General features: G+C 44.4%; 1 protein-coding gene across 2 annotated transcripts in view; it reads right to left on the bottom strand.

Moving 5' to 3' along the window:
* Positions 1 to 27,275, bottom strand: part of VPS53 (VPS53 subunit of GARP complex) — a 136,617-nt gene that overhangs the window by 95,722 nt on the left and 13,620 nt on the right. Inside the window, exons 1-2 of one of the 2 annotated variants that reach the window (XM_045985092.1) lie at positions 5,847 to 5,857; positions 3,198 to 3,284 (exon numbers count right to left, since the gene is read on the bottom strand). In XM_045985092.1, the coding sequence (XP_045841048.1) occupies positions 3,198 to 3,200 (3 nt within the window). In that variant the 5' untranslated portion in view covers positions 3,201 to 3,284; positions 5,847 to 5,857. Of the gene's footprint in view, positions 1 to 3,197; positions 3,285 to 5,846; positions 5,858 to 27,275 lie in introns of those variants that run through there. The other variant, XM_045985091.1, reaches the window with a different exon arrangement.

Genomic DNA, 27,275 nt, shown 5'->3' with positions numbered 1-27,275 from the left:
CAGGGTCCAGGAGCCAAGTTTGGCACGTCTCCTCTGGAACAAGGTCAGGAAAGTATGCCTTCTGACAGGAGGGCTACCAGGTTCGATACAGAATGGATAGTATTAGGCGGCTAATTCTGTTGAAACGATCTTTTTCATGAAACCAAGGTTTACTGCCTGATCCCCAGCAAAGAAAGACTTGCTCTCAGATCTCAAGAAGACTAAAATAATGTAACATACGCCTAACATGTACTGTCACAGAGGAGATGTGAAGTCTTCAGGAGCAAGAAGGTAACTGGGGAAGTAAAATTCAGATACTGTTGACCCAGTAGATCCAAGAGAAATAAACTCTACCTGGAATACAAGTAGATTTCAGTCACTAGAAAACCACACTCGGTAATAAAGTGGGAACAATTTTCCAACTTCACTAACATCTAGGCAGAATGTCCCACTAAACTGCCTGAGCTCATGTTGACCAAGAAACTTCCTGAAGAGCAATTTGGTTTCCCAGTTCCTTTGATACCTAGAAGGAAGGTGAGTGCTCTGGACACTAGATACAAATATTCTAGTCCCTGGAAAGACCCAGCTCTCATTAAAAGTGAAAAACGTGGTGAGTTAGGTTCACATGATCCGATTTTTCAGTTTGATCACCCTGGGTGAACCCATAAAGTAAAGATGATGACCCTGACAGCTTTGTTCCACACCCACAAACCTGCTAAGCTGACCTGGATCTTGGCAGTAAAAGTCTCTCTCACAGGGACTTCCCCATCAAGCCCCCTCTCCCTGTTACTCTCAGGCCATCAAAGTATCTCTACATCTGTTCCCTGGGGGTAGGAGCAGGGGTGCGGGAATAGGCTGAGAACTTCTTCACAGAATAACTGAGCTTAGGGAAAAACAAGATCAGGAGTGGTACAGTGAACTAGTATAGGAGTTTGGTCCTCGGATCTGATAACCCACTTCCAACACTGACTCATCACCCTCTTTTCTACAGAAAAAATCCCTGCACCTCTTCTGAGCTTCCTCAGAAGTCTCTGACTATTGCATTAAAAATCACAGTCATCTGTGACTCTTCTCATTCCCACATCATTAATCAGCCACTAAATCCTAAATATTCTTTCTGTGCCTCATCACAAAAACTGTCCCTGTCTACTCATCCTTCAGGCCCTCCTTGGAGCTCTGCACCAGAAGTGACTGGTTTCTCCATTCCCAGTGCCTTCTGTCTCTCCCCATCACATATCCTGTGCTTTCCTAAACAAACGGAGCTCATGCAAAGGATGCTCAGGTCAAAGTCACAGGGATCATTATACCCAGAGCTAATGTGCCTGAACTGTTAGCCAGGGGCAGCCAAAAAAGAACAGAACATGCTATGGTAGGTTTTGGAGTTTGTGACGTTTTGAACGTTTTGAATCTCAGCTCTTCCACTCACCAACTCTGTATCCTAGAATAAGCTCCTTAGCCTCACTGAGGCTGTTTCCTCACCTGTAAGATGGGTAATCACAGGGGCACCTCGGTGTCTCATTCAGTTACGCATTTGCCTTGGGAGCCAGGGCCCTGGGATCCAGACCTAAGCCCAAGGGAGACGCTTAACCAACTAAGCCACCCAGGCGCCCCAATACATAAAATCTTAAAAAAAAAAAAGGGTAATCATAAAAATGATAATGAAATAAAACCTAGTTGATTAAGTTGCTGTGAAAGCTAAATTAGATTACTTATATCAAAGGATATCTATGACAGTAGCTGGCACCCTGAAGGAGCTCAACGAACATCCATTCTCTCTCCAGGCCCTCCTCTTCCTCCCTTTAGCAAAGCACAAGCCAGGAGAGCAAACTGCTGGAAAATAAAACATCTACTAACTCTCACTCTTCAGGGAACAGTGGATGGCACTGAGGCAGCACATCCTTGGGGAAAGAACCATAAATCCGAATCCCTCTCAGAGGACAGAGAGCTGCCGCTCAAAGCCTACTGAATTCTGCGACAAAGCACGAATATTCATATTTTCCCTCTGACGAAAGGGTTCTGTTCCTCTGACCCCTCCTTTGGTAGTTAAGGCCCATAACACTGCCTGCCTGGGAGGAGGAATAGAAGAGCTGACGGTAAGAACAGCAATGACCGATTCTCACTCAGGGGCTGTGGGTGTCACACGTGATCTCATTTAATTCCCACAATCCTGGGATGTACCCAGGACTATTACCTCCATTTTACAGTGATGAAACCAAGGCACAGATGGGTTCAATGACTTGCCATGGTTTGTAAGTAGAGGGGCTGGATCCCAACGCAGGCAGCCTACCTTCAGAGGTCGTGCGCTACACTACTCTGTCAAGCTGCCCGTCCCCCTCCCACTCCATATCCTTCCCTATCTTGCCAAATGGCCAATGAAAGAGAGCTGCAGGATACACAGAAAGGTGACAGCAGTTCTGTTCCTATAGTAATAAATTAGAAGAGGATGTAGGGCAAGAAGACTGTAGGGATTCGGGAGTTTCTGGAACCAAAAGAAGTAGGGGGGGGAAATGACATTAGCAATGACTTCAGTCACAAGCCTAGTACTATGCTCAGTGCCCTTCACATATTTAATTCTCCAACAGTCCTTTAAGGCAGGTGTTATCGTTCTTATTTTGCAGCTGAAGAAACTGGAATTCAGACACAATTTAGAGACACGGCACTACGTGGTCAGAATGCGAGCACAGGAGCTAACATTTCACGGTGTCCCCTCACGGAGCAGGAGTGGGGGAGGCTGGATTCCCAGTGGGCAGAGAGGCCTCCTGAGTACATCACCAGGGAACACAAATTTGTCAAGGGAGAACTTAATCAAAACCATAAGCAAGTATCGTGGCAGGAGACGCCCCACCCAGATCCAGTAGCAGTTTTCACACTATACCACGTTACAGTATATCGTGTATCTCAACTGAGAAATGTATGACATATACAAATGCCAGCGAAAGGAATCCGAAATGACTAGAAAACTATTTTGGGGAGAGAAGAAGAAAATTTTTCCCATTTAAAAACAGGGCTGCAACTGCAGGGCAGCTGGGAGGGTGAGTCACCGTATGTCTAGCAGCTCCTCTTGAATCGATCTGGAAGGTACTCCCAGGCCTTGATTCAGAGATGTGGGCGCCGTGGCTGGCAGTGAGTGGGAGAAAAAGTCCAGTAATCAGAATGACTGGACAAGAACTGAACTTCCTCTTCGAGTGCAAGAAAGTTTGGAAGAAAACGAAACTTACCATTTGCTCTGATTTTTCTGCTTTGTCTTTGATATCTTTGATTTTGCCAAAGAGTTGCTGAATAGCTTTCTGAGCCTCTTCAAGTGCCTAGAGTAAGAGAAATGAATGACAAACATGAAGCAACACAAGATTGCACTAGTCACTATCCCATAATCATGTCTAGTTTCAGAAGACAACTACCACAAAGCTCTCTGGATTCGCTATACTTGTGTGGACAATTTCACTGCACCCAAGCGGTAGACAGACTCTAGCATTCGGATATAGGCAAATACACAGGATTCTTGCCAACCTGAATCATAAAGTTTTAATTTAAAAAATGATCTCCCTCCATCCATCTCAGGGATTACTATAGGTTTTTAAAAAAAATTTTATTTTAGGGGCGCCTGGGTGGCTCAGTGGGTTAAGCCGCTGCCTTCGACTCAGGTCATGATCTCAGGGTCCTGGGATCGAGTCCCGCATCGGGCTCTCTGCTCAGCAGGGAGCCTGCTTCCTTCTCTCTCTCTCTCTGCCTGCCTCTCTATCTACTTGTGATCTCTCTCTATCAAATAAAAATAAATAAAATCTTTAAAAAAAAAAAAGTCTCTGCCTTCGGCTCGGGTCATGATCTCAGGGTCCTGGGATCGAGCCCCGCATCGGGCTCTCTGCTCAGCGGGGAGCCTGCTTCCTCCTCTCTCTCTGCCTGCCTCTCTGCCTGCTTGTGATCTCTGTCTGTCAAATTAACAAATAAAATCTTAAAAAAATTATTTTAGTTTTATTTTATTAATTTATTTATTAAATTTAATTAACACAGAGTGTATTATTAGTTTCAGATGTAGAGTTCAGTGATTCATCAATTGCATATGACACCCAGTGCTCATTACATCACGTGCCCTCCTTAATGCCCATCACCCAGTTACCCCATCTCCCCCACTCACCCTCCCCTCCAGCAGCCCTCAGTTTATTCCTTATAGTCAAGAGAGTCTTATGGTTTGTCTCCCTCTTTGATTTCATCTTATTGTAGTGTTTTGTCCCTTAGGAATTATTACATTATTGATAACAACACATAAATGAGACATGCACATTTGTGCCTTTTTGTGCATCTGTTTGTACACACACATGTCCATAATAACCATCAAAGCTTAGAGACACAGGTGGCTGTAAGGTGGGAGAATCTCTGAATCTTGCAAGTTCCAGCAGACTGTACTTTCAACAAAATCAACCGACTCCAGAACTGTGGCAAACCTTACAGACGTTTCTAGTACCCTGTTTAGAAACCTATGACATGAAGTCAGAAAGAAGACACTTAAAACTAACGGTGAGGGGCGCCTGGGTAGCTCAGTGGGTTAATCAGTGCATTAAAGCCTCTGCCTTTGGCTCAGGTCATGATCCCAGGGTCCTGGAATCGAGCCCCACAAAGGGCTCTCTGCTCAGCGGGAAGCCTGCTTCCCCCTCTCTCCCTGCCTCCCTCTCTGCCTACTTGTGATCTCTGTCAAATATATAAATAAAATCTTAAAAAAAAAAAAAAAAACCACACCAAAAACCAAACTAATGGTGAGCCAAAGGCTTCTTACTGGAAAACTGAGAAGATAGATGCCACACATTAAAAGTACGCTAAGCCATGGTCACGTCTGTGAGTAGGGGAAGCAATGTTCGGGGAGCTGTCAGGGTGCTAAAACCACACACGCACAGAACATTTGTACTTGGAAAAGATGCGGCAGCCAGAACAACTCACACTGCATTTCATCAAACATACTTTATTTATGTTGGATTGAAGAGTGGCCTGTCCCAACCAGGCCTCACGAGCCCTCTCTGAATATAACAATAAGGCCAGTGTAAGCCTAGAGCTGTGTGCAGCCCTCTCAGCCTGCACAGCGCAGCAGCCAGGCTCCCTGACAGTGGCACCCCACGAAGCCGAGACGAAGGGAGAAGGACAGAAGCCCGGACAGAATGATTTGGACACCTGTGTCCAGCTATACGCAATGAAAAAAGCTACCTCTAGACCACAAACTCACACATCTTCTCTTTGCACTTTAAAAAAAATCTCCCCAAAACAAACGCGGAGTGGCTTCTTCTGCAAATTCCTTCCTGGCTGGAGGCAGGGTTTGTGCCTTCTTTTCCTTCGTAGGTTTCCTGGGCTGTCCACTTCTGATACTGGGACTCCTTGCTGCTTCTGGAGTTCCTTGCCCCATGTGTGGCTCAATCCCAAATAGGAGTTGCACACGCTGAGCTGTCGCACGTGACTGTGTTATGGCTTCTAACATGCAGGTCCAGAAGGTCCTCTGAGAAGCCGTTCCTTTAGCCCACTGTGACTGAGCCTGAGGGGACATTATTCCGGCAGTGGCTTGTACCCCAGCCTGGGGCAGGCCAGGTCAGCACGTGTTCTCTCTGCTGGATCGCTTCATTTGTATCTACAAAGGTTTGTGAGCAAAGGCGTTTTACACTTGTGATTTCTGCCACCTGGACATAGGATCTTAATCACCAGAAGTTCTGGTCTTCAAACAAGAGTTGGCATTGCTCCTGGAGCCGCAAATTCCTAACTCGGGGAATGTTACCTACAAAGTAGGAAATGATCAAAAGACGAGACGGAATGGAAATGGGTCGCACTGAGCAGCTTCTCTCAATCCCATTCTGTCCTGGGAGGGTGCCTCACTTGGCCATCTTTCCTCCCAGTTTCCTGCCATCCTGCCCTTCTCATTCTAGGACTCAGCACCCCGGAAACGGCTGTGGCGGTGTGAGAAAACCCTGTGTTTTCCAGCCAGCAGGCAGCAGTGTGAGGCCTGCCTCTGCAGTCTCACTCTGTGTGCAACTTCTCGGGCATCTGTTTCCTCATTTGCAAAGTGGTGATAATGGCACTTACTTCCACGGTTCTGGGGAAGACTCAATGATACTACAGGTGTAAAAAACTGCACAAATACTAGGTTTCTTTCCAGGGCTCAGGATGACCCAAGCAAATGCATGCTGCACCTCTGCACAGACACAAAGAGACACGCACATATAATGTCCCCCTGACCATGCCTTTCCTTCTCATTATGACCACGGGGCTGCCCACTATCTGATGCTTCCTACCCTAAGCCCCTCCCTGAGTGAATCCTCGTCTACTCATTCCACCTCCCCATCCCAAGAATTCTCTTCCTCATTTCTAATAATTGTTTTAAAGATTTTATTTGACACTCTTCCTCATTTCTAAAATTCACCTCCTCAAAACCAGCATATAAGCAAGAGTCTTTTGAGCGCTGCTTACTACCATTATCACCCAACTTCAGACTTCCCAAGATTATGACAAACCAAGTCCTAACAAAATTAAAAGTGATAAAAAGGAATAAAAAATATCGAATCTCCATTTACAACCAAAGGAGGGAAGTTTCAAAATAAAATGTTCAACACAGCTACCGACAGTGTGCAAATCTCTGCCGTATCCCATGGCCTAGTACAAATGCCACTTCTTCCCCTTCCCTCCCAGTGCCCTCGCCTGTAAACACGCATGTGGCACACGGTGGAATCAAATCATTCATCATCTGGGTGCCTCTGATCCTTTATGCATACTTAACATTTATAATAATTTTGGGGGGGAATGTGTCCTTTGGTTGGACCATGACATTCCTCACAGGGATGGATGTATCTCATTCATTGTGACTTACTGGCACTGAAGGCAGTGCCTAGAATACTACAGTAGGCGCTCAATACGCTTATTAAGTTGAATTTTAAAATCCATCACGGTATAGGGGCGCCTGGGTGGCTCAGTGAGTTAAAGCCTCTGCCTTTCGCTCAGGTCATGATCCCAGGGTCCTGGAATCGAGGCCCGCTTGGGGCTCTCTGCTTGGCAGGGAGCCTGCTCCTCCTCTCTCTCTCTCTGTGCCTGCCTCTCTCCCTACTTGTGATCTCTATCTGTCAAATAAATAAATAAAATATTTAAAAAAATCCATCACGGTACACACACACACACACACACTCCGTCTTCGCTCTCAGGACAGTCAGGTGACAAACCCATCAACTACAGTAGTTCTGTACACAATGTAGTGTGCCAGCACTTCAACTGCAGGCCTTCTTTCAAGCAATAAAATTCGGTTTTGCAATCCTCCCATACTGAAAAAAATACAGGCTAATTAACCTAGGAAATGAGAGAGGAAAACGTTTTACCTTGCTATGCTATCAAATTTTATAAAACTGTAGCTAGAGTAGTAAATTACTCATACACGTGTGTGTGTGTGTACACATATATACACACAAATTATGTATTTTTCATATATATACTTTATATATATGTATATAAAATTTCATCCACCTCAGAACCTTCCATATATTCCTCTCCTCTCCATTTATGAAAGGCATTTTTCTATGATTGTCTTTGAATAAACTATTTTATTCAAACTTTTTAGATTATCTCAGGTATCTGTAAACACTAGATCATAATTTTTCCTTCAGAAATAATTGCTAAATCATTGTGTTTTGGCCATGCTGCTCAGGAACTAGAACAAATTTTAACATCCACTTTATTCAATCAACAAACATGAGACTAGAGATGCAGGGATCAAAAATGTAATTCCTGCTCTCAAGGAGTTTATATTCTAATAAGGCAAATAGGATAATACACAGTAAAAACATTGAGATATGATAAAAAGATATGTACAGAATGTTGTGGGAGCCCAGAGGGCCCATCGCCAGCACTGGCTTTTGTTTGTTTCATTCATTTGGTAGGAGAGAAAGAGAAGCAAGGGAGGCCACATATTCACCGTGAAGGCCACAACTTTACAAACTATGATTTAAGCCAGAATGTTTTAAAATAATAGCAGTAAGAGTAGGGAGTACTTAAAAAATGCTATTTTAATTAATAACTTAAATTAATAATACATTAATAAATTAATAATTTTAAAATGCTATTAAAACTGCTATTTTTCAAATCTATACTCTTGCCACAAATTCTCACTTTCCAGCCACAGAGACTTCACTGTCTTGTGACTGAAGACAACCTGTATCTGAACTGTTACTCTGTCAGCATTTCACTAATTCATTCCTTCTATCAGTCAACAAATATTTATTTAAGATTTTATTTATTTGACAGAGAGAGAGCACGCGGGGGAAGCAGCAAAGAGAGAGGGAGAAGCAGGCTTCCCGCTGAGCAGGGAGCCCAATGCAGGGCTCAATCCCAGGACTCCAGGACCAAGACCTGAGCCGAAGGCAGATGGTTAACTAACTGAATGAGCCCCCCTGGCGCCCCATCAACAAATACTTATTGAGCATCTTCCATGTACCAGGTATTCCTCTAAGCACTGAAAACCCAATAGCGGATGAGAAAGACATGGTCCTTCTCCCTGTCCTCAAGGAACTTACTCCGAGAAGTGGCATGTGGGGGAAGATATTGGAAAAAAACCAACTAACTGAAGAAAGGAAGGAGAAAATTTCAGAGAGGGACAGGCGTGTTGGAGGAACTAAGGCAGGCGGTGGGAGTGAGGGAGACAGTGGTCACAGAAGAAAGAATATATGAGTTGGGACCTGCAGGATGAGGAAGAGTCTGGATTTTCAGATCTGGCGTAAGAGAATTCCAAGTAGAGAGAACAGCAAATAAAAGATCTTGATGCAGAAAAAGCCCTCAGTGCTTGGAAGGACCAAAAGTAAGGCAGCGGACGGCAGGATCATCGAGTGGGAAGTGCTAGTAATTTGGAGAAGCAGGCTGTTGCTGGAGCCTGGGGGGGCCTCAAAAGCCTGGTAAAATCACAGGATTTTGTTTGAAGTTCAATGAGAAGTCACTGAAGGGTTTTAAAGGAGGGACTGGCAAATGGTTTACATGCATAAAAGACCGCCCTGGCTGCTGTGTGGCAGGGGCTGTAAGAGGCAGGCATGAAAGAAGACCGCTGGGAAGGGCTGGTCTAGGTGAGAAACAGGGCAGGTCTAGAGCAGGCTGCCAGCGGTGCTGGGAAGAAGCCGAGTGACTGGGATTTCTGGAAAGATCTCACCTGTGGGACTGACTGATGACTGAATATGGCTAATGAGGGAAAGGAAAGAATCAAGGATTACTCTTTGGACTCAGAGCTCAGCGCTGAGTCTGCCTGTCCCTCTCTCCTTGCTCCTACCACTTGTGCACGCACGCACTCTCTCTCAAATAAATAAATATTCTTTAAAAATGTATGTACGCGAGGATCGAGAATTACCACGGATTTTGACAACAGGGACATTGCTGACGACCTTGACAAGAGCAGCTGCAGTGGAGTTGAGGGATGGAAGTGAACTGTGACTATGTGATGAATAGAGGCAAGTACAGAGCAGGGGCCGCCATACAAAATATTTACTATCTGGCCCTTAGCAGGAAAAGGCTGCTGACCCCTGGTGTAGATTATTTTTTCAACATGCGTTTGCTATGAGAGGTGAGAAAAATGGGGGCAACAGATGGGAGTGAAGGGCAATGCTTGCACCTGCCAAGTGTGGGAATGATTCAACAGAAGAGGAGAAGCTACTTCGGGAGGCTGGAAGTGGGGATGGTAATGGAACAATAAGAGAAGAGACAAACTTTTTTACAAAGTTCTGAGATTATTTAGTGTATAAATATTAGCTCTTGGGGCGTCTGGGTGGCTCAGGTGGTTGGGTGTCCAACTCTCAGTTTTGGCTCAGGTCATGATCTCACAGTCGTGGGATTAAGGTCCCGAGTCAGGCTCAGCGCAGAGCTGAGTGTGGAGCCTGCTTGGCCTTGTCTCCTTCTGCCCCTCCCCCACCACTATTCATGCCTGTGCACATCCACGCACTCTCCCTCAAAAAAAAATGTATTAGCTCTCAAACAAGGCTGTACATGTCCTTTAGAGTGTAGACCAAGGACCCGACTGGCATTCTTATATCCCCTATAGGTTCAGGCAATCACCCATTCTGGCTGCCAGAAGGACAGGCCCAGTTTCTGACTACTATCTCAGTATAATTATTTTTTTTTTTATTTTTATTTATTTTTTTTTAAAAGATTTTATTTATATATTTGACAGATAGAGATTTCAAGCAGGCAGAGAGGCAGGCAGAGAGAGAGAGGAGGAAGCAGGCTCCCCACAGAGCAGAGAGCCCGATGCGGGGCTCGATCCCAGGACCCTGAGATCATGACCTGAGCCGAAGACAGCGGCTTAATCCACTGAGCCACCCAGGTGCCCCTGTCTCAGTATAATTATTAACAGCTTCTTCTGGAAAGTGACTCTGGGGACTGAGTATATATACGGTCACATCACCTACAGCATCTAACCAAAGCCAGAGCACAGCTGGAACTTGCCAAGAACTTGCCAAGTCATTAAAACTGTCACAGGGCACCTCCCAGAGGAGCAGCCATGCTGAGACCACTGCTCTGAATGCGGAGTGCTGACTGACACCCCTGCCTTTGCCTAACCAGCAGTGGTTCAAAAATGCTGTACCACGCTTTCTGTAACTGTTCTCTACCTGGCAAATATGGAGTCTCATGCCCCTGATGCTGCAAGGGGCCAATAAATTCTAAACCCTCTGGAGTCTTCTAAAAAATGTCAGGTCATGGTGTAAAAAAGCACTACCTGAAAGACAACTGCCCACCAGCAAGGACTGGCTTTTGGGGCACAGCTTGCACAGAATTCTGTGATATTACTGATCATGTCAGGCACAGTGATGCTCTCAGGGCATTAGAAGAACCATCTTCTAGCCAAATATCCTAAGACACATGACATTCAGCTGAGAAAGGCTAAAAGGACCAAGTTCAATACTTGGGTGTAAGGTCTGAAGAAGCAAGCACCATCCCTTCTCAGACAGTTTCCAGTCAAAGCTCCTTTCGATCTGGCATCCTACCAGAACTGTCTTTGCTGAAGGTACCACGTTTTTCTTCCAGCAAACAAGTAAGATTGACACAATCCTCCATTTCAGTCTTAAAGAAAGATAAACTGTTTGCCAGATTTTTTTTTCAGACTGGAATACTTCTCCTTATAACAATGTACGAAGTTGAGGAAATTTAATACAACTCCTTTTCCAGAAGTCAACAGGGTTCCTCTGAAGCTCATTCCATTAAGCCCAGCATCACACACACCCTGATGTTTGCTATCTAGTCTCTAATTATCAACGGCATGGGAAGAGGAGTGCTTTGTCATTCAGAAGGATCATTAAAGACTTATAAAAGGTTTAGATTTTATTTTCAAGTAACGCTAAAATACTTTTACTACCTGGTTAATCAGAAAATGTGCTGAAAAATAGATTCTGGAGCTGTCCCTAGAAATTCTTTAAAAGAAAATGTGGCTACCTTCCCACTCCAGGCTGTATGTGGATTAAAAACAGAAGTAATCACCCAAAAATGTCTGCTTTCAATCTCCCCTTACCGGAATTTCTAAACCAAGCACAGGAGTGTGGCTGCCGCCGGAATCCAAGGGTGTTACTAAGCGGCAGTTACTACAGTGGTCCTCGTTAGAAACTCTAATTCTACCACTGGGAGAGACAAAGCCTCCCACTGAGCTGACTTAGAAGGCGGAGCAGAACCAATTAGGCTATCTCTGTATTTTTGTGCATCATTAACCATAACCGTTATTCTTCATTTTTCTTGCCTCCCAAACTAGACCCAAAACAGACCATACCAAAGCCACGTTAGGTCATGTGCACAGAAGACAAGCAGCATGGAACCTGGCGCTGCAGACTCTACTGCTTTTTGCTTTCATCTTTAAAAAAAAATTTTTTTCCAGAACTGTCATTTGCCACCTGTGTAGACAGAGGAGATCTGAGCCAATGGAAATGCCTTGAGAAATTAATATCCCCTTTGGCTCTTAGAGGCATGTGATTTTGTAGTCTGCGCTATCAGAGAACTGTATCGCTTTTATCCTGTGCGTCCACACAGCCTCTAAGAGATCTGAAACTGAGATCCCATTTGTCACCACTGCAGGGAGGAGGAAAAGGTTAATCATTTTCAGAAGAAGTGGTATGGCTTCATGTTCCTTGAAAAAATACAGTGCTAATACTCAGGGTTCCTGGGAAGAAAGTTATATTTTCCCACTATTCCTATTCTGCTATCGTTTCTGTGGCCCAACTTTACATCTGTCTGCCAGTTCCTTTCCTATTGTTTGGAAAAGCAGTGCATCATATTAGTAAAGAGCAGGGTTTTTGAACAAGCAGACCGAGATTTGAGTGTTGGCCTTGCCACTTACTGTGTGATCTCTACCAAGCCACTCTACTTCTAGGAGGTACAAGCTCACCATTTCTAGAACAGAAGCTCCGCCCACAAAGACAATTTGTCAGGAAGGGAAACAGGGCTTATTTGTGAACACCTCTGGAACTGTCTACCCAGTTCCTTCCTTCTGGGAATCTTCCTCTTATCATGTTCTTATGGAGTCTGCTGTCTCAGAAGCAGGCCTGGTCCATGCTGAGCCAAACAGTTTTCTTGTGATTTTCCAGAACAAATTGTCAAAGAGTGTTCACCTCTCTCTGGTGGGAGCCCCAACGTGAGAAGCTAAGTTAGAGAGCAGCAAGGTTCCCCAGTAAGGGAAAGAGGCTGGTCTCCAGATAGGGATGATAAAGTCAACACATGCAGAGAGACAGACAAAGAGAAAAATTCTGAGCATTATTCCAATCCCAGCTTCAACTGTTTGATAAGCTCGGCTGAGACAGTACTCTTCCACCGTCTGACTTCAACTTCTTCAGAACAAGACACGAGTACCTTTCAAATAGCGCCCCCCCCCCCCGAACTAGGACTTTGTCCTCTGCACCCGAGAAAGTCCTGACGGAGAACTCAGTTCATAAGAGGGACTCACTAAATGGCCATTATTAGTATCATTCCCAGATCTCCCAGATGGGAGCACGATATTTCAAATGTGACTATCCCTTCAATGGCCAAAGGTTGTGGACCCATCCTTTAGCGTCTGTAAGTAAGCTGGTTAAGGTCAACATCTGCAGGCACACGCGGAAGAATGGCTCACGGATCAGGGAAACTGTACCTTTGAACTATGCTGAAAATGAGACATTCTCCAGGAAAAAAAGAAAAAAGTCTCAATCTTTTGTTCACTTCTTCAATAAAAAGTAAGCCTATTATAGGGGCGCCTGGGTGGCTCAGTGGGTTAAGCCGCTGCCTTCGGCTCAGGTCATGATCTCAGGGTCCTGGGATCGAGTCCCGCATCGGGCTCTCTGCTCAGCAGGGAGCCTGCTTCCTCTCCTCTCTCTCTGCCTGCCTCTCTGTCTACTTGTGATCTCTCTCTGTCAAATAAATAAATAAAATCTTAAAAAAAAAAAAGTAAGCCTATTACATGTACTACGTTAGACACTGAGGAGAGAAGATCACTAGATGGGGACCCATCTTTAAAGAGCTCATAAGAAATACACGTAAGAAACAGAAATAACTGTAAAATAATGACACAAAGAGGGCACACGTAAATAATGCTAGAATCATTTGGAAAGCAAGGGACATCTACCGGAGGTAGACAGCAAGGCATAAGTAGTCCTTATTTATGGAATGTCCCTTGTTTTGATACTGTCTGCCACCCCTGGCATTGCCAAGAGCTGCTGCTATGGAAACAGGAGAGGTGCTTGAAGAAGCCGCAACGATAATCACAATGCAGCCCATTCCCCACAAGGGCGCCCAATAGTAGCGGAGACTACAGGAATCTCACAGCTATGGATGGCTGCATGTGCAATTTCCCCGTATCCTAGAACACACCACGGACCTTCTAGGACTGCCAGAAATCATCAAATGCCAGATGGGCACCCATGAGATAAGACTCGCTGGTGTCAACCCTAACTCCTCCACTGGCCGTTCAGAACCCTTAAGTATAAAGCGGTTTTATTCAAAGCACAGATTTCTTGCCAAGTTTGTGAACCAAATGAATATAGAGGGCAAAAGGAGTAATTCTCACCTTATTTGTTAAAATGCTCTGTTCCACCTAAGTCACTTTTATTTATGATTTCTGCAAACCACATCCACTGAAAACATGAACCAGAGAGTTCATTTTTATTGTTTTTAGGAGACAAGCCAGAAGTTAGAATTGTAAGGGCCTATTCAGCCAGAGCAGCCCCACCCTGGTTGAACTGTCATTCTGTTGTAAAACTTGGATTGACCTTGCGCCGCCCCCCCCCACCAACTTGCTTAGAGGCAAGTCCCGGAACCCAGTCCCACGTAACAAAGTCCAAGTACAAGGGTGGGTAAGGCCAGGTGGAGACATTCAATCATTGAGGGGTGTACTGTCTCCTAGCTACCAAGGTGATGGGCTAGTTTCCATGGCTACTGTGGGGTGAATTGTAATTTAATTAGCCACCTGTGTGTGGCCAGGCCCAACCACATGGTCTTTGCTCTATAAAAGTTGGTCTGGAAAGCAGGGAGGGGTCGTCCTCTGTAAGGGAAGACCCAGACTGGTCTGTTTGACGGTGGGTCTGATTCCTAATGCTTGGCGCGAAATAAAGCTTTGCTTGACTTCGCTTTGTATCGGCCTCCTTCCTTTAATCACGGACCCATTATTGGGGTACCCAACAGAATCATAAGACAAGACTGGGACACAAATGCAGCAGTGCCCAAACAAGACTAAACACTGATCCTTTCCAGTTCTGCTTCTATCTGTTATCCACCGTAACTGAAAACAACTCAGCCCTGACAGAGCTGGGAGCCGCGAGTACATCCGAGCACAGCTTGCCCTGCAGAACTGCAACCTAGGGCACAAGCACACTGAAACCAACAACCCCAACTGGCAGCGGGAAGGAAGTGTTTAAACAAACGTCTCTGCCAAACAAAAGGTACAGAAGTTCAGTTTTTAGGAGATGGGGCACACTTCAAGGAACCATTTGTCCAAGTTGAACGAAGGACTGCTTCCCACAAACAGCTCAGACTTCCCGGTTGCCAAGTTAAATTTGAAGCCCCCATATCTTACTGCTACTCTTTATTTTAGTCACTTAGAAACTCTCACCTAGATCATGAGTCTTTATTCAGAAGAAAACCACCTTTTGTGCTGACATCTGGGTGTTCCTCCAGCTGATTTTTGGAGATACCTTCTGTACCAAATGCCCTTTAGGCTATGGCCCAGACCCCTACCCCACACCTTGGGGTTTCATCTCAATGATCTTCTCTTCCTATTTCACTGAACTCTCTCCAATACCCTAGGTGCACAAAGACCACACAGCTCTCTCGGCGTATCCCTGAGCTCTTCTTTCAGCCCGGTTTCCTGATCATGCTGAGATGGACCCAGAGGGTTAATCAGGCCACAGTCACTTTCACTGCCAGGATTCCTTTGGGAACCCCTTAACCTTTTAGGCTCTGAAGTAGAAAAATGTGGCTCCCAAATCTTCTAAAGCGTGTCACTCTTTCAAAAGAGAATTTGGGATGGGCAAGTACACAGCATCCTGGGAATCAGAAAATCTGGATTTCTGATTCACTGAGTGTGATCTGGGCCATGTCACAGAACCTATCTGAGCCTGTTTCTTCACCTGAAAAATGGGGGAGAATAATACCTATATGGCTAATTCACACCTTCGTCAAGATCAATATGTGCAACAATATGTTGTAGAAGGTAAGATAAACATATTTATGTTGTAGTAAAACATTAGCATTATATGGGGCGCCTGGGTGGCTCAGTGGGTTAAAGCCTCTGCCTTCAGCTCAGGTCATGATCCCAGAATCCTGGGATCGAGCCCCACATCAGGCTCTCTGCTCTGCAGGGAGCCTGCTTCCTCCTCTCTCTCTGCCTGCCTCTCTGCCTAGTTGTGATTTCTCTCTGTCAAATAAATAAAAAATATTAAAAAAAAAAACAAAAAACAAAAAAAAACATTAGCATTATAGATTCAGACAAATGTCTCCAAACTTACCTTCTTTCAAAGCAACTCAAACATGTCTTCGCTTATAGTGAACCAATCAAGAAAGACCTACTAGTCTTATGACAGTTCCGACTTAATTCTAGAGAAGAGGGTAACTACAGGCCTGACAAATGTACTGGAACCTAGGGCTCCTGGATGGCTCAGCTGGTTAAGCATCTGCCTTTGTTGGGCCCCCCAATAATGGGTCCGTGATTAAAGGAGCGAGACTGATATAAAGTGAAGGTCAAGCAAAGCTTTATTTCACGCCAAGCAATAAGAATCAAACCGACTGTTTGGGGCCGCGCCTCTCACAGAGAGGGCAACCCTTTCCCCCCCTCCCCCTTCCAGACTAACTTTTATAGAGCAAAGTCCATGTGGTTGGGCCTGGCCACACACAGGTGGCCAATGAGATTGTAACATACAGAGGAAGCTGTACAGTCATGCTAGGTCACACAGGGGTGGCCAATTGAATTACAATTCACCCCATAGGAGCTATTTGAACTAGCCTATCACCTTGGTCAGAATTGGCGCCCAAAAGGCGGGGCCCACACTCCTTGGTAGCTAGGGAGACAGTGTACATGCTTTACTGATTGGATGTCTCCACCTGACCTGACCCACCCTTGTATTTGGGCCATTATCTCCTACATGACCTGACCTACCCTTGCATTTGGGCTTTTTTACCTGGGACTGATCCCCCCCCCCTTGCTTTTTAAGTAAGTGACCCTGCGGGGGCAGGGTCAATTTAAGTTTTACTGCATAAACAACAAAATGGCTGTTCAACCGGGGTGGGACCCTCTGGATGAATAGGCCCTTACACCTTCAGCTCGGGTAATGATCCTAGGGTCCTAGGATTGAGGACTACATCGGGCTTTCCTGCTCAATGGGGAATGCTCAATGTCTGTTCTCTCTCTCCAATCCCCCCCCCCCAAATAAATAAGTAAAATCCTTAAAAAAAAAAATGTACTGGAACCTGACCGTAAGATGCTAATCTAGTCAGTCATCAGAAATCTCCAAAGATCAGAATCTCCAAGCATCAATGAAAAAAAAAAAAGGGCGCAGCACTTGACCTACTGCACTTGGCCTACTATCGATGGTATTACCATTATGAATAGCAGTATTTGGATCATCAGATTTACCAGTCAGTAAGTACAACTCCAGAAGAAACTCTCACCCTTCTGGCTGAAGGCCATTATAACAGGAGCACTGATACGGTTTGCCTAACATCCATATTCTAGGTATCACATGTGATGCCTAGAGATGAACAGCATCTGTCCAGGATTTACAATATAACATGGAAACAAAGAGCCAGAAACCCTGGCATGTGATCCAATACTGTATGAAGGATGGTAAGTTTCTCACATGTTTTAGAGCTTTAATCTCGATGACTGTAGAGCAACAGACCAAAGCAGACTTAAGGGGAAAAAAAAAAAAAAAAAAAAAGCATTATCTCTAGTTTTGCAAAATTAATCTCCTTCTAGAGGAGACCTGAGTCCAAATTACAGGAAAGGAAATTTTATAGCTATATTACAGACTCACAGGGATTTATAAATGGAAAGGACGAGAGGGCAACCACAGCACTGAACTCATGCTGTTCTAAATTCTGCATTTCCATGGACAAAAAAAGGAAGAGGAAAAAGGAGGTCAAGTTCTTACACGAAGACAGAGTTTCAAATTTCCATCCATTGTTTAAACATATCTGAATGACTTATTGTGTCAAGGACCTGGAACCCAGAAAGCTTTGCCCTGTCAGCAATTTTTCTAATGTGCAGCCTCAAACTAAGGATGGAATTTTCCTTCCAAAATCACTAGCTCCTAGCAGTCAGAAGCAAGAGTGACCTGGGTAATAGCCAGAGCAGTTAGAGCAGTGATGAATGGCATTTTCCTCTTTAGATGCAAAGACTGGTTTAAACTTGTGACTGCCTTTAACATGGAAACAAGCAGATGGCAAAAGTTACACTTGACCTCCTTGCTTGGCTCCTGCAGGGTGTCAATTTATATGGAGATGGCTCAGAAGAATAATAAACTTCAGTATTCCTTCTTGGCACACTATTTTCCTAAAACCATTTTCAGCAGTCACGCTGCACACAAGTGGGACTTCGTGTGTTTCTAAGGTCAGGGAGGAAAGAATCCAACTGCTGGACTTGCTAGCTAGAAGAAATCATCCGGGTAGTTTTCCTGGTCGGAGGGGGCAGCATCACTGTTGGTAGTACTGAACACAACTTTTATGACTCTATGGCTAATCTGAAACATACAGTCTCTATGGAGTAAATGAAGATAAAATAGGAACGTATGCTTGTCTAGTGGAAAACTAAATCTATTAGTGTTCAGAACAATGGGGGAAACACGTGTCCAAAGAAATTAAATACTGAAATGATTAAAAATTACTGTATGATCCAGTGATTCAATGCCTAGGTATATACTAAAAGGAACTGAGAAGGGGGGACTCAAAGAGATACTTGTATGTCAATATCCGCTGCCATTTTTCATGACACCCAAAAGGTGGAAATGACTTGAGTGCCCAAGAACAGACGAACAGATACACAAAATGTGGTAGATGCATGCAGTGGAATATACTCAGTCATAAAAAAGGAATGAAGCTTTTGAATATGAATGCAAATCCCAGATTAAAATGCCAGAACTCGGGGAGCCTGGGTGGCTCAGTGGGTTAAAGCCTCTGCCTTCGGCTCAGGTCATGATCCTAGGGTGCTGGGATCGAGCCCCGCATCCGGATCTCTGCTCTGCAGACAGCCTGCTTCCTCCTCTCTCTCTCTGCCTGCCTCTCTGCCTACTTGTGATCTCTCTCTGTCAAATAAATAAATAAAATCTTAAAAAAAATAAAAATAAAAATAAAAATAAAATGCCAGAACTCAGCAATAAATTAAAGAGACAATATATAGTGACACAGCAGGTAGGGTTAAATATTACAAAACCAAACCAAGGGGTGCCTGGGTGGCTTAGTCATTGGGCACCTGCCTTCGGCTCAGGTCATGATTCCAGAGCCTTGGGGTTGAGCCCCAAACTGGGCTCCCTGTTCGGCAGGGAGTCTGCTTTTCCCTCTCCTTCTGCTCCTCCCCCTACTCATGCTCTCTCTTTCACTCTCTCAAATAAGTAAGATCTTTAAAAAAAAAAAAAAAGGCAAAACAAAAAACTAAGCTAACTGATGAGATGGAAAAGCCATACGATCACCAGTAGAATCTGAAAAGTCGTATGATAAATTTCTCTATCTGTTTTCTGGCAAACATGCTTAGTGAACCAAGGTCACAGGTCTAATTCCTTAACAGATACAGAATCCAGAAAACAAGTAAACATCACAATTCATGTCTCTTTGCTTAGTTTGTCAGCATTAGTGCCCAGCACACAGAAGGCATGCACTCAGTATTTACTGAGTGAGTGAATGAACAAATATACTAATCAGAGTCACTGTCAAAAAATCAAGAACAAATTCCCTGCAGGGGGCACCTGGAGGGCTCAGTCTGTTAAGCCTCTGCCTTCAGCTTAGGTGAGCATCCAAGCATCCTGGGATGGAAGCCCGTATTGGGCTCCCTACTGAGCGTTCCCCCTACTTGTGTGCTCCCCTTCTTGCGCTCGTTTGCTGTCTCTTTCTCGCTGTCAAATAAATAAATAAAACCTTAAGAAAAAAAAAAAAGAACAAATTGCCTGAGATTCCTACTTATTTAACACTGAAATATTACTCAGAAAGAGCATTTCTTTTCTTTTTTTAAAAGATTTTATTTATTTATTTGACAGAGAGAGATCACAAGTAGACAGAGAGGCAGACAGAGAGAGAGAGAGGGAAGCAGGCTCCCCGCTGAGCAGAGAGCCCGATGCGGGACTCGATCCCAGGACCCTGAGATCATGACCTGAGCCGAAGGCAGCGGCTTAACCCACTGAGCCACCCAGGCGCCCAGAAAGAGCATTTCTAAAACTTTTTATCTCAGGGTCCCTTCATATCCCTTGAAATTACTGAGGACCACAAAGAGATTTTGTTTTTCTGGATTGTATCTACTGATATATATATACCATATTGGAAATTAATGCTGAGAAATTTAAAAACCATTTATCTATTAATCTATTTAAAAATAACAATAAGCTCATTACATGTTAACATAAATAACATTTTTATGAAAAATAACTCTACTGAGCACCTGGGTGACTCAGTCATTAAGCGTCTGCCTTCGGCTTGGGTCATGATCCCAGGGTCCTGGGATTGAGCCCTACATCAGGCTCCCTGCTCAGTGGGGAGTCCACTTCTCCCTCTCCCTCTGCTGCTCCCCTGCTTGTGTTCTCGCTCTCTCTCTCAAATAAATAAAATCTTCAAACAAAAAACTCTATTCCCCCCAAACAAAACAAAATTCTTGAGAACAGTGTCACTGCTTCTGTGCCTTTGCAATGATCTTCCGTGTCTACTGTAATAGAGGCCAGCTGGACTCGCACATATGCTTCTGTACTGACTGCTGTGATACGTTGTTATGGTTGAACAATATGATGAAAATCGGGCTTCACAGAGATAAGTAGTTAGAAAAGAAAATTTTTTTTTAAAAGATTTTACTTATTTACTTGACAGAGAGAAATCACAAGAGAGGCAGGCAGAGAGAGAGAGGAAGGGAAGCAGGCTCTCCGCTGAGCAGAGAGCCTGATGCGGGACTCGATCCCAGGACCCTGAGATCATGATCTGAGCTGAAGGCAGCGGCTTAACCCACTGAGCCACCCAGGCACCCGAAAAGAAATATTTTAATACCTTTTTCAGGTGCTCGCTGATAATCCTCCTTGAAACGACATCAAACCTTGAAAAGTGGTGGCTTCTTAACGATTAGCTGCAATGTGGAATCTAAAATCTTAATGAACTTCTCACACCATTCTACTTTAAAAGCCCTTGGTCAGCTGTGCTTTTGTCGAGGATGCAGAAAGCAGGAAGAGCACTGCTCTCATGTTAACGATGAGAAAAAAAATGGAAAAATCTTAACTCTTCTTGAACCCATCAGAGCTAAAGGCAACCAAATATCCTGAAATCCAAGGAAGGCCAGGCTCCCACGGAGAAATGGGGACACCCATGGGCCATCTCCTATGTGGCAGAGATGTTCAAGGAGCCAGAGAGGGATTAATGCAATTTCTCACAGATTACCAGGGGCCATTTGCTATGCGCACTGAGTCCCACCACCTCCAAGTAAGCGCAACAGCTGAAGAACCCGAGGCTCGGAGAAGCTAAGTAACTTGTCCAAAGTCACACTCAGTGGCACAGTCAAAACTTAAATTCAAAAGGTTTTTCACTTGACCCAGGCTGCCATTCTATGTTACATCAGTGACAACATCCAATCACCCCAATGCTTAGAGAATTCAAAGGAAATGCTCACTCCTTCACTATATGCAGAGGAGAGAGAAGACAGCTGTTGAATTCCTTACGGGTTGTCTTCAAACCACCGATTTTTAGAAGACAAGTGGCGAGGGGTTCCAATACTCAGGGGCCAAGTCACTCTGCCAAATCATGCTGTGGAGGATCCTGTGCAGTAACCGGGACAAAGCATGGTGCTAAGACTGGCCCAGTCTCTCTACAAGTCTTTGCCTCGACTACAGTCAGTAGCTCTACAAACAGGCCAAACTTAACACTCACTCAGAGTTAACCTGTCAAATAAAGGCAAACCAACCTTGACCTCTGCACCAGATGTCAGAAATCCTGGTTGGGGAGCCTCGATCAAAACCAGGGATTCCATTCCCCTACAAAAGGCTGCAGGCAAAGCACAGAGCCCCGAGATCTCTCACAACCTGACTCCAGCAGTGCCCCACTGGGTGGTCATGGGGCTTCCCTCCCAGGTCATTCTAAGGTCTTAGCAATTTCCAAAGGTTAGTGTCTTCTGTGGGCATTTTGAAAAAATACAATTCAAAAAAAATGTAAAAGAAACAAAAAACACCTAACCATTCTCCGTCACTACTGGAAAAACTTGAGTGTGCGCTTGAAAACCTCAATTGCTTTAGAATTAGTATCTTTCAGCAGGAGGAAGTGAGTGCCATGCCCCCTCCCCTTCCTTTTCAATCTATTTATGGTCCCTTTAATAGTAATGCCGTTTATTTTATTCCATTAACAGGCTTCATTTTCCTCCCAAAGAGAGGATGAGAGAGAATAAATTTGAAGTGATGAAGGGGAAAAATTCAAACCATCCTGCAAGAGAGCTGACAAGTACAAATTCATAGCTCCACGTAACAAAGATCAATGTTATGCTGTGAACTGCCACCATTTACCTCGTGCAGGGTGTTGGGGAGCACAGCTATTTTCATTCTAATGCCTGAATTAGATGAAAAGCTAATTTTGAGGGTGAAAAGCAAAGAACACAAAGGAGGCAAGATGTTTTTCTGATTTTGTTAGTAAATCTTTATGATCGCTCCATGAAAAGAGAAGGCAAGTATGATTAGTCCCCTTTCCTGAGGAAAATGGAGACATAGGAAATTTAAGAAACATGGCCTTGGACAGATACCAAGGACAGGAAAAAATTCTTTGTTTTCTGGGGCTGGCCATTTGATACCAAAATGAGGATAAGGAAGAGAAGAGTAAGTCTCTCAAAGTATGCCACATGGCTCTGAACCCACCCTGTTCAACCTTTTCCTCTACAATGTGAATGAAGACATAGAAGACATGCCTGCAAGTCTGCTAATGATAAAATGGGGAGGTCATCAAGACTCCAAAAGGCCTCAACTGGCTGGGACAATCAAGCAGAACTAGCAAGAAGAAATGGGGTGTGTGGCAGGGGGTGGGGGGAGGACATAAAGTCCAGTACTTGATCTCAAAAGAATCTCTTAAACAAACAGAGGAGGGAAAAAGTTGAAAAGTAGTTCATATGAAAAAAGACCTGGGGCAGATGTTGCAAACTGTTGGCACAGACGTGTTTTGTTTGGCCTTCACAGTATTTGTAGAAGACACTAAGCCAACATCTAAAAATCTGGAGAGTCACATAAAAATCCGGATTTCCGGCTTCTCTTAAGAAACTGATAGATCTGGCATCTCCGGGTCTGCATTTGGGTCTGACCACAGTTGGTCTGAACTGGGCTGTGGCTGTCTCCTTTTAGAAAGGGCATTCACTCGCCCACGGGATACACGTGGGTGCATGCTGGCCTGCTGAAGCCATTTAGGTCACTTTCTTAGCTCTGTGGGCATCTGTCTGCAACTCTTGACCTGGGGGTTTTGGAGAACTGCCAACTCGACTGTCAGCAGAAGCCAACAGCGGGACACAGCTGCCAGAAACTGCACCCAGTCCAAGGTGATGGGAGAACAGTGTCTAAACCAGTGGTCCTTAACTTCTGAAGAGTCATGGACTCCTTAAAGAATTTTAAAAAAATCAATGAGTATTCTCTCAAGAGAATGAATCTATTCATACAAAAATGAGTAATCAATTTCAGGAATTATAATAACGAATTTCAGTCCCCCTGAACCCCCAGTTCCCACATTCACAGCACCAGTGCAGAACAAGGAGGTTGAGGCATCCCACTGTGTGTCCATACAGCATGTCTACTCCTGGCCAGGAACCCCATTTTAAGAATGATGCTGACAAAAAAAAAAAAAAAAAAAAAGAATGATGCTGACAAACTGCAAGGCAACCGGGATGATAAAGGGTCTGGAAATAAGATCACAGAGCTGAAGAAACTAAGAATGGCTACCCTAGGAAAAGGAACACTAAGAAAGGAACACAATATCCATTTAAAATTTTAGAAACTATAATAAGGAAAAGGGATTAGGCTTGCACCAGTCCAGCTGGCACAACTAAGAGCAACGAGAAGTTACAATGAGGTCTATTTTACTATTTTAGTTCAGTCTAAGAAGTTTCTTACAATTAAAGCTGTTCAAAACTGGAATAGACTGAGACTGCCCTGTAGAACAAAACGGTAGCTGCCCATCACCATGAGTGTCCAAGCAGAAGCAGGCCAATGAATTGTCAGGGATGTCACAGAAAGGATTCCTGAACTGGGTGCAAGATTGTACTACGGATACCTAAAGCTTCCTACAATCAGATTCTGGTGAGCTGGGCTAGAGATGGCAATTAACAGTTTCTTCCCCTCCCAAACCTTAGTCTTGCTCTGATGCAACAGTAACATGGCAGCCAAGCTCTATTCCAAAGACAGAAGCCCTGTGGCTGATCCTTCTGGTGTTTCTCAGTGAGCATACTGGGAATTGGTCAAGCTTTGGCCACTCTTGAGATTTCACATGCCAACGTTTTCTTTTTCCAAGCCGATCCTCTATTCACCTCTTTCTACCCGAGGTCAAGCTGTCTGTTTTAATTCTCAGGAAGCTGCATACGGTTCACAGCATATCAGATCGTGTATTAGTTGAATTGACTCATCTTATCCACGAAGTCTGAAACATGTGGGCATTTAATTAAAGCTTTTGCCTGATGATTTCAGCAGAAGAAAATGGGGAGAATTCTGTGCCATATTAACTTTGTATGAGCATCACAGTCTGGTTAGAAGAGGTCACAGACTAAACCAGTTCAAGCCTGCCACGTAGGAGGTGGTGAACAATCAAAGGCTCTCCAAAATGTGGAACCGAGTGCGAACCATGCAGCTGGTATTTCAGCAATCTCAGAAATCAAAGAAAGTGCCTTACTGTGTCTTCAATTTCTAAGTCACTGCCTCTTCAGAAATAGTTTTGCAGCGAGAACCACTGCTTTTCTAAAAAAATTTTGCTAAAAATATCTTTTAAGACACTGTGAAGGGGAAGTAAACATTTCCCCCTTCTTTAGAGGTTAAAAAGCACATCAGTTCCGGTTGAACAAAACCAAGATGAAATTTCCTTTGGTCCGTAATACTGCCCTCCTCCCGAGTGTTCCTCAGAAGCTTTGGAAACAAGTTCTGAAGGCACATTTTTCCTCTATTCCAGGGAAGAGGGAAATCTGGGGCCTCTTGACCTATAAAATTCAGTATTTTGGAACATCTATAACTCTCCCAAGTCTGTGCCAGTCAAGTAAGAGTCTCTCTTCAGCAAACCACCAGCCAGCCAGAGCTGGACAGCAAGACTTTTACCCCTACGAGTTGACAAGGAGGGGACCCAAATGCTCCTTGGAAAAAAAAAGTCTCGCCATCAGCTTACGTTACAAACTGCTGGAAAAGACAGATGGAGGGGATGACAGGAAAAGCAATTATTTCTTCTGGGCTTCCTTTCTGTCTGGATTCTAAGGAGACGAACACAAAATTCCACCACAGATTGAAATGCTATCTAAACATTCTTGAAAATGTGGTCTTGCTCTCTGAAATACGACCTGCCCCTGCGGCAGGAACCTGTAACCTATTAATACGGGAAGGTGGGGAAGGCCGACATTCCCGCAGGCTGTCCCATCTGGGGCCCGACTCTCCACTACTCGGGGTTTGTGACCACAGGTTCAAACACAAACAACTAAATAAAAGATACAGATCGACAGAGCATGACCCAACAGAAAAATCCTGATGAATCATTCACATTATTTTCCCGTTCTTGGAATTTGAAAAACCTGAGACTCCTGTAAAGTATTTTTTCCTGAGCCACTCTAAGCGGAGGCTGAATCACACGAAATAGTGGGTTATTTCAAATGGTAGTCATTGGGGACTAGTCACACACAAATCAGGCTCTCAAAAGCTTTATGGGGACACACACTGATCAAAATGATGTTTTATGGTGAAGGGCTTTTGTTTCTTTGCAATAAATAAATAGTCTCATAGAGACCAAATATTCAATACAGTTGAATAAAACGTTATTAGTCTGGACATAAAGTCTATGTGTTGAGAGAAATACAGAGATGAGAAGATTCGATTCTTGCCTCAAGGCACTTGTAAACTAGTCAAGGAGACAAGACGTGTTCACTAGTAAGTCAAAGGAGACCATGGAAATCAAATGGAAAGTACAGGCACAGGCCTGGGAGTTTGTGGGCAACATATATCTAGCTGAGGGATATCAGGATGAATTTGCTCATCTGCAGAACGAGAAGTGTGGACCAAATGAGTTCCAAGTCTCTTCTAGGTCTAAATTTCTGATTCTTTTTGTACGTTCAGGTGAGCTAAACAGAAAACTTCATGGAGGATGTTGTATTTGAGGGGCCTTAGGTGAGATTCTGAGATGAAGTTACTAGAAGAAGAGGAGAGAGATAATTTCAGGCAGAAAGAGGTCCATGGGTTCAGAAAGCACAGGGCATGCTTGTAGAGCACGGAGTCTTCTGTACGGATGGATCTCAGCAGGATGCAAAACTGGAAAGGCAGATTGAGGCCTTGAATGCCAAGCAAAGAAACTTGGATTAAATTCGATAGACAGAGGCCACTGAGGTTTCTGAAGAGGTAGATGACAGGGCCAGACATACAGATGGAAGGCTCAAGGGCGGAAGGAGACTGGAGCATTTGCAGGCCACCTTGTTACTCTTTATTCCCTCCCAGGGCCCCATGTACACAGGCCACCCTTGTGAAGTGATGCTTCATGGGAGAAACCTAAATGGCCAAAACAAAGCAATAAGGACTAAGAATCACGCAGGAACCAGGAAATTGGATCAGCTATAGGAAACTAATATGTCCATACAGAAATACTGATGATGACAACAAGGAAGAAGGTAGATACTTACAAAGAGGCCAATGGAAGATGATTATTAGGAGGAAAAGGAAGTCGCAAAATGTAGGAGAAATAGAAGCAACGATAAAACTAAAAATGTAAAAGGAAAAGAAAGAGACTCATAACACTGGTCAGCTACTAGCAGAAGGAACACGAGTATGAGTGATCAGCATATTTATTCGCAGATGGCACCTCCCACACCCCCCACCCCCCAATTTGGGTAGCACGATGTGTATCTGAAGAAATGAGCTGCACTGCGAGTCGAAGAGGACAGAAAAACAGAACTGGAGTACGACAGAGACACACAGCGACCCGACTGAGTCAGTACCGCAGAGGGAAGAGCAGAGGCGCATGAGAGACTACAAGCCGTGCTCAGCGCCTTTTTTATGACAGCAAGTTTTGAAACACTATGCCTAAACAGAACAAAATCCAAATAAAAAGGAAAATGGTTGATAGATAACATCTGCTCCCAGGTCATTAACGATGCCCTCCACCCCATACACTCCCTTCCCCCCTTCATTCCCTTGCAACAACCCTTCTTAGCTAGATCCAAAAAGAACTATAAAACTTGGAAATGAATACATGTCTGACACAGAGGAGAAAGACAAGCAGCTCTGGTTTTCACATCTGGGCTCGCAGGGCCTTAGCCTGGGTGAGCTGTGCTACCATAGACTCCTGCTTGCACAGGCAGTGAGTGAGAACTCGCTGCTGGTCTCAGCAGTCTACCTCCGGGATTAGTGGGACAAGTCAGGCACATTTCCTGCTGCGTATGGACACATCCCTAAGAAAGTGCTCTCTACAAGTAGGCGGATCAA

The sequence above is a fragment of the Meles meles genome, chromosome 18 (genome assembly GCF_922984935.1).
Source record: "Meles meles chromosome 18, mMelMel3.1 paternal haplotype, whole genome shotgun sequence".
Lineage (NCBI taxonomy): Eukaryota > Metazoa > Chordata > Mammalia > Carnivora > Mustelidae > Meles > Meles meles.
The sequence above is the reverse complement of the archived record's forward strand: the minus strand, read 5'-3'. Positions and strand labels throughout refer to the sequence as shown.